Source organism: Brassica rapa, chromosome A03, assembly GCF_000309985.2.
Source record: "Brassica rapa cultivar Chiifu-401-42 chromosome A03, CAAS_Brap_v3.01, whole genome shotgun sequence".
Classification (NCBI taxonomy): domain Eukaryota; kingdom Viridiplantae; phylum Streptophyta; class Magnoliopsida; order Brassicales; family Brassicaceae; genus Brassica; species Brassica rapa.
The window spans coordinates 1,569,919-1,577,909 of record NC_024797.2 but is presented as its reverse complement, the minus strand read 5'-3'; the positions used below and the strand labels follow the sequence as shown (position 1 = coordinate 1,577,909).

Below are 7,991 nucleotides of genomic sequence, written 5' to 3'. Positions count from 1 at the left end.
AGCCACCATTATCACGGTTTCTCCACTGGGGTTTTTAAAAATAATGGACCATTTAATTAAATCATAACTAATTAAAAAGTTTGTAACCAATCCTTAATATAGATCTTTCGTGACCGGTTACAAAAGAGTTTTTGGCGACACGTGTCAGCAAGTAAACGAGGAAAGGTGGGTTTTTTTTCTTCCTCTCTATCTTTTCTTAATTTTTTTTTCTTTGTTTCTTCGTTACACTCAATTTGATGTTTCAGAGTTCCAACAAATCGAGGATAACGGAAGTTCACATGTGGATCTCACGTATTCTACAGATATCTCTATAAATATCGCCAATATGATGGATGTTCGAACTAGAATTCATGATAGACAAATGCCTCAGCAAGTGAAAGTTGATTTGGTTGAACATGTATGGCGTAAATTTAGACGTGATGAAGACGACAACTGAGCTCGGATATCGTTTATTTTACTAATCTTTGTTTTTATGTTTTTATTTTAAAATCTATGTTGAAAATTTTATCTTACAATATGTTTTATTTAATAAATAAATTTTATCTTTAAATTTTTTTTTGTAATTTTAAAAAACTCTTAATTAAAAAACTACCATTGGAGACACAAAATCGAACAGTTTTTTAACATAGTTTCTTAACTCCACTTAAGTAGATTTATATATTTAAATAATCCTTAAGAAACACTAATGAGTTTATGTGGATAATCATGCTCTAATAGACAACTTTTCATTTTTATATAAGCCATAACTTGTATTGTTGTTCTACATATTAGAATATCTATTAGAGAAGCTGCCTTCATAGCAAAAGATAGTTTAGTTGGTTGGATATAAACGTTTGTGGTTCAAGTAAAAGTCAGAAAATAAAAACATTTGGAAACACAAGGGGAGTTGCTTTTGCCGACGTGGAGAAAGATTTGTCAAAATGGCAGAGAAGATTTGCTGTTATAATACCCAATAAATAGAATTCATAATTTAATTTATTAATTTCATAATCAATATTATTCGATAGCAAGCATTAATAATAACTTTTAGTTAAGATCTATTAAAATCTCCAAAAATATTTGAAAAAACTAAATTATGGTTTGGTTCCAAATGTGGTTTCAACTTTGGTTGCTAAGAGATAGAGTACGTAAGGGGAATCAAGTAACCGAACCTATGGTTGCTAAGAGATGCTTCCATCATAAGAAAGAACCTTAGCCTCGAGAGTTATTTTTAAGGCATAGTTTCATCAGAGGCCGAAGACAATATTAACTTTATGATGATAATGAACAAATGTAACAAGAAGAAGTTCTCAGGCCTGAAGCAGTCGGGCCAGAAAGGAAACCGGGGCAGGAGCCTCAAACTCTATTAGTATATGTCGACGGATATTTTTTGTTGGAATGTGCGCGGGCTAAATAAGTATAACCACCGCAGCGGCTTACGGAAATGGTATAAGAAAAACTCACCTTTTTTTGGCGGAATCCTTGAGACTCATGTGCAACAGCTCAAGATGAATAAGTTTGTGACTCAGATCTTTCCGGGTTGGTCGGCTGAAGGAAACTACAGCTTCTCACCGTTAGGAAAAATCTGGATTGTTTGGCACCCCTCTCTTTTGGTCACTATAATATCTAAGTCACTACAAATGATAACGGCTGAGGTGATTTGGCCTACTAACCCTCAAATCAGGATCATCATCTCCACGGTCTATGCTTCAAATGACCCTGAGGAGAGGGCGCTTCTCTGGTCTGAGATCACGTCATTGGCATCTTCTCAGGGCCTCGACTCCAAACCGTGGCTGATTCTAGGCGACTTCAATCAAATAAGAGATCCTTCGGAGCACTCGTTACCCCCCTCCCTGAATAGTGATAAAAGGATAAGGGATTTTAATCAATGTCTTTTGGATGCTAACTTGGATGATCTTAATTTCAGGGGGACCACTTTCACTTGGTGGAACAAGCGTAAACTCTCCCCTGTGGCTAAGAAGCTAGATAGAAGCATGGTGAACGACGAATGGAGCACTGTCTTCTCTTCTTCTGTTGCTTTTGTGGGCAAGCCTGACTTCTCTGATCATGCGGTTATAACCATCATTTTGGAGCCTCACAGATTGAGAACGAAGAAATCGTTCAAATTCTACAACTTCATCATCAAGAGCCCTGAGTTTCTAGCCATGATATGCACTAGTTGGTTCTCGTTCAACGTCACTGGCTCAGCAATGTTTCGTCTGTCGAGTAAGCTGAAACTCCTGAAAAAGGTTATCAGAGACTTCAGCAAAGAGAACTATTCTGGCATTGAGAAGAAAACAGCGCAAGCTCATGAAAAGCTTCTTCAAGCGCAGGAAGCTATGCTCTACCTTCCCAATACAGCAAACGCATCCACCGAGGTTCAAGCACTGCAAGAATGGGAGGTTCTATCAACAGCAGAGACGGCCTTTTTCTTTCAACGATCACATATTAGCTGGCTCTCGTGTGGAGATGGAAACTCGAGGCTTTTCCACAGATATGCTGCTACTCGCCAAGCAAAGAATCATATCCACTTCCTATTGTCCGAAACAGGAGAGAAAATAGAATCTCAAGAAGGTATCCAGAACCTGTGCATTAATTATTTTACGGACCTCCTTGGAAGCCCTGTTTCTCCACCAATGTTCATTCAAAGCGACTTAAACCTGCTCTTCAACTTCAAATGCTCTGCGGACCAGGTCGCTAGTTTTGATAAAGCATTCACAGCAGAGGATGTCCGGAATGCCTTCTTCTCATTACCCAAGAACAAATCAGGGGGACCGGATGGATACTCGACTGAGTTCTTTATTGCTTCTTGGCCTGTAATTGGACCGGAGGTCACTGAAGCCATCCTGGAGTTCTTCCGCTCCGGCTGTCTTTTGAAACAATGGAATGCAGCAAACCTTGTCCTGATTCCTAAGAAGTTAAATGCGTCCCTCCCCTCAGACTTCCGTCCTATCTCATGCCTCAACACAGTCTATAAGGTCATATCCAAGCTCCTTGCTTCTAGGCTAAAGGAGATCCTCCCTGTTATGGTTTCTAACTCTCAATCGGCCTTCCTCCCTGGGCGATTATTAGCAGAGAATGTTCTCTTGGCTACGGACCTTGTAAACGGTTACAACTCCCAATCTGTCACACCGCGAGGTATGCTCAAAGTAGACCTTAGGAAAGCGTTCGATACCGTGCGTTGGGATTTTATTCTAGCGGCTTTGCGGGCTCTCGCCATTCCTGAGAGCTTCATCAGTTTGGTCTCAGTATGCTTATCCACAGCCTCCTTCTCGGTGAGCATCAATGGAGTAATGGGAGGGTTCTTCAAAAGTTCTAAAGGTATCAGGCAAGGCGACCCGCTGTCACCATATTTGTTTGTCCTTGCCATGGAATGTCTGTCAAGATTACTCATGTCTCGCTACGAAGCTGAATCCATAGGCTACCACCCGAAAACTGAGGAGCTTAGGATCTCTCACCTAATGTTCGCTGACGACGTTATGATCTTCTTCGATGGCTCTAGTAACAGTCTCCATGGTATCTCCGAATGCCTTGATGATTTTGCTTCCTGGTCAGGTCTACACATGAATAGCAATAAAACTGAGCTCTTCACAGCAGGAGTCGACCATTGTGAAACCGAAGCGCTTGCTCGCTATGGTTTCCCAACTGGTAAACTTCCTATAAGATACCTTGGACTTCCCCTAATGAGCAGGAAACTCAAAATTTCTGAGTATGCGCCGCTGATGACTAAGCTCACTTCATCTTTCCAATCGTGGGCAGTTAAGATCCTCTCTTTTGCAGGGAGGCTTCAACTGCTTAAGACTGTAATCTTTGGCATTGTCTCTTTTTGGATGTCGGCATTCATACTGCCTAAAGGTTGTATCAGGGCCATTGAATCCCTCTGCTTGCGGTTCTTATGGTCAGGTACCGTGGACAAGACAGGGCTTGCTAAAGTTGCTTGGAGTACAGTTTGTCTCCCCAAGTATGAAGGAGGTCTTGGTCTTCGGAATCTGTTCGTATGGAACAAAGTGCTTTGCCTAAAATTCATATGGAGACTGCTTTCTAAGGACCCTTCCCTTTGGTCGGACTGGCACAGAGCAACGCATCTCCATGATAAATCCTTTTGGGCTCTAGAACGGGCAGCGGCTGACTCTTGGGCGTGGAAAAAGATTTTGGACCTAAGACCTCTCGCTCTCCTGTTTTGTAAAATGCACATTGGTAATGGTCTAGAGGCAAGCTTTTGGTTTGATGTCTGGACCCCTCTTGGGCAATTGATAACTTACCTTGGAGACTCTGGTCCTAGAACCTTGAGGATTAACAGAAATGCGGTTGTCGCTGAGGCAATCAATAACTCTCACTGGTCTCTTCCCCATCCTCGCTCCCAAAAGGAAGTGAACCTTCATTGTTATCTTACAACTGTCTCTTTGCCTTTAATAGATGATGTACCTGATAAATATGAGTGGATTGTTGGAGACTCATCCTCTTCTGTTTTCAGGTCTGCAACCACTTGGGAATTCCTGAGACCGCGCGAGGAGACTAAGGACTGGGTAGACATTGTTTGGTTCAAAGGAGCCATCCCGAAGCACGCGTTCAACATGTGGATAGCTAACTATGATAGGCTGCCCACAAGGTCAAGACTTGCAGCTTGGGGCATGCCCGTTTCACCTGCTTGCCCTTTCTGCTCCACGCATGATGAAACCAGAGACCACTTGCTGTTGACTTGCGAGTACAGCATTGATATATGGAGAGAAGTACTATCAAGATGTCTGCCTCCATCAACAATGTTCACATCATGGTCGGAACTACTCTCTTGGATTCGATCCTCACCCTCACGGAAGCTCACGCTTCTTAGGAAACTTGCAGCGCAAACCGTTATATTCCACCTCTGGAAGCAGAGAAACAATCTCATCCACAACCAGACTTCGATCCCAGCTGCAACGGTTTTTAACGGCATTAATAAGGAGATGAAGAACATCATCTCAGCTAGGAGACTTAGGAAGCTATTCAACTATCTAATGCCTTTGTGGATAAGATAGTCTCTTCTCTAAGTTTATTTTGATCCATCTTGTTTTTTCTTCTTTTTTTGCCAAGATGGCTCAGAACATAGATCTTTTTTGTAAGCTCTTTATTCATCTTAATGATATTTACAGTTTAGCAAAAAAAAAAAAAAAAATGAACAAATGTGCGTGCGTCACAGTACTCCCAAAAGCAGGGGAAGACGTGCATGCATATCAAGCTCCACTTGTGCGCTCTGGTATAGTACGTTAAGGCTCTGTGTTATGCTGATTGTGGTTTCAACTTTTCATTTTTATATTAGCCACAACTTGTATTGTTGTTCTACATATTAGAATTTCTATTACAGAAGCAAAAGACAGAGTTTAGTTGGTTGGATACAAACGTTTGTGATTAAGTAAAAAATCAGAAGAAACAAAAAAACATTTGGAAAAGTATTTATTAGTATTGAAGTTGTGGTTTCTTGAACAGGTATCTTAAGGAACAGTAGTGGAGTCATCTTCTTCATTTGAATCTTCTCTATCCGAAGAAGAAGAAGAAGAAGAATCAGCCGCTTTCTCAAACTCCACCATTTTCTCAAGTGAGTCCAAGTCTCCAGCTTCTGCAAGAGCATGTATCCGCAGCTTCTCTGCGTCTTCACTGAAAGGAACATTGCAAGAAACATAAGATTCTTTTTCAAACAAGGCTCAATCCGTGAGAGAACTTACTTTGTAACTCCGAATATTTCCTTGACAACCAAGGAGTTGTCTTTTAAACAGAAGTCAGGAAGCTGTTGACAAGAGAACAGAGTCAGAACACATAAGCAGATACTACTATCAAGTAAAAAGTAACGTTTCCACATTTATTACCTCGGAAAGATAGTAAATTTTTCCAAAAAGCGTCTGCACGGCTAGTTTTCTCTTGAACCCTTTCTCAGTAAACCCCTGCTTATTCATCACAACAGGACCTGCAAATTCAAGAGCAATAAAGAAGATTGCAACAATAGAGAAGCTTACCCTATAGGTTTGATTTTGTTTTTACCTTTCTCTTTAACAATACTACGAGAGATTTCATTCAAAACCCCAGGAATCTGAGATTCATTCAAACCAGAAGCTCTTCTGAGATGAATAAGACTCGCAACAAGGTCAGGATTAAACGGTTTCTCATTCAAGGCGTAATGAATGTACTTCCGTAAGATCTCCTCCATGTTAAACTCTGTCTGGATTCAGACAAAACCAAACAGCATTCTCATGTTAAAGTCTGGATTTTGAATGATTCACAAAGATGAACAGAGCATAAAGTTCGCACCTTTTCTTCAAGTGCCTTGAGCTCAAAGCTACTCACAGTGCCTTCTCTCTGTAACAGCTCGTCGATAGATTTACAAATCATCGCATTCTGATTCACCTGGAGAGATTCAAAAATCCAAACTTTGAATCAGTTCTTGGTAAAAACAGAGAGCAAGAACAGAGTGAAACAGAGAGCAAAAACAGAGTGAAACAGAGAGCAAAACAGAGTGAGTTTACCAGTTTCTTGCGTTGTGCTTTAGGAGAAGAGAGCTTATTAACGGTTTTAACGGCGGTGGTGACTAAAGTGGTGACGGCGTAAGTTAACGGAACGGCGAGCATCCACGGCAGCTTGGTATCTCCAACTCGGGGGCCTGGAATCGCCTGAGCCACCGTTCCGGTGAACTCAACTAAGTTTAACGCCTTCTCTTGAATCCACAGCATATCCTCCTCTACTTCCTCTTCTGCCTCTTCCTCCTCGCTCAAATGCTTCTTCTCCGGCTGTTTCTTGTTCTCCGTCATCGTCGCCGGCGTGAAAGTTTCCGATGGGTTCTTGGAAGCTGAGGTGGGAGTAGAGTGTTGACGGAGAGACGGTGAGGAGGAGACGAAGAATGGTGTTTTGGGGGAGGAGCGAGGGAGGAGAAATGGTTGGACATTGTGTTGGTTTCGACTACGGAGGAGAATTTGAGATGAAGGTAGGAGAAGAGACGCCATTGATGAAGCTTTTTGAGCTTCGGATGCGACTGAGCTTTACCGAAGCCGCGCTTATCGAGTTCTATGCCGATGGTGAAGAAGGATCATTATATAACACTATTGTTACTGGGCTTGGGTCCATATTGTTTTACCACAAATGCTAGATTTTTCAGTTATTTTCATGTAAATTTAGATAAAAGTTCCAATTTATTTTCACTATTGAAATGGAGTAGTCACGCTAGATGCATGAGTAAAGCCAATGCAAGGCACATGACATGAACATACTAATTAGAAGCTTACAAGGAAAGTATTTGCTTGTCTTTGTGTACATAATTTAATGTTCTTTTCCAAGTTATATCTTTTATAAATGTCAAAAAGTAGATTTTGTTTTTTGTTTGTTTGTCGGCCGTCAAACTCAAGACTGTATTAATCTACGGAACGATGTCTTATTATATTCTAAGCTCTCTAAGACTATCATATACAATTTGGGAGATATTTCCTTTCTGCTAGACATAGATCAAGGTCAATACTAATAATAAACAGAGCTAGACACTGATTATTTCAACCGCTTTCAGAAAAATATGAAAATACTTGAATGTCATATGTTTCTAAATGCAAATTATTTCAACCCATCAATATTTCATAACACATACTACTAAGACAAAAAAAAAAATTATATAGGCCATGCCAAATAAAGTCAAAAGCTATATTTTGTTCCAACATTGTTGGAATAAGCTTGTCTTTTTTTTTTGAACAAAAAAAAAGGAATAAGCTCGTCTCAAGGGTGAATTCAAGAAGTAGATTATGAATCTAGAGATTGAAATGAAGAATGAACATGCGTCAAAAGGAAATAATTAAATTAGTTTTTGTAATAATAGAAGAGATCAATTTATTTGATAAAGCTTAATCGCTATACATGTATATTAAGCGAGAGTTCTAAAATATATCAATAATAAAGAAGTTTTCTATAAATTATTATTTTGAGTTTACTTCTCTTTTGCTATTCTGAATACAACTTACGATTCTAGATTTCTACATCATAATTTCTAAAAACATGCACCCTGC

The 7,991-nt window shown here is 40.1% G+C and overlaps 1 protein-coding gene across 1 annotated transcript; it reads right to left on the bottom strand.

The window, feature by feature from the left end:
* Nucleotides 1–5,238: 5,238 nt before the first annotated feature.
* On the bottom strand, nt 5,239–7,104 carry LOC103855795. Its single transcript, XM_009132831.3, has 6 exons — nt 6,474–7,104; nt 6,259–6,354; nt 5,992–6,169; nt 5,820–5,917; nt 5,679–5,740; nt 5,239–5,610 (listed from the first exon to the last, which is right to left on the bottom strand). Exons 1-6 carry the CDS (start codon nt 6,945–6,947, stop codon nt 5,448–5,450), a joined length of 1,071 nt encoding a protein of 356 aa, XP_009131079.2. The 5' UTR covers nt 6,948–7,104; the 3' UTR covers nt 5,239–5,447.
* Between the last annotated feature and the right edge of the window lie 887 nt (nt 7,105–7,991).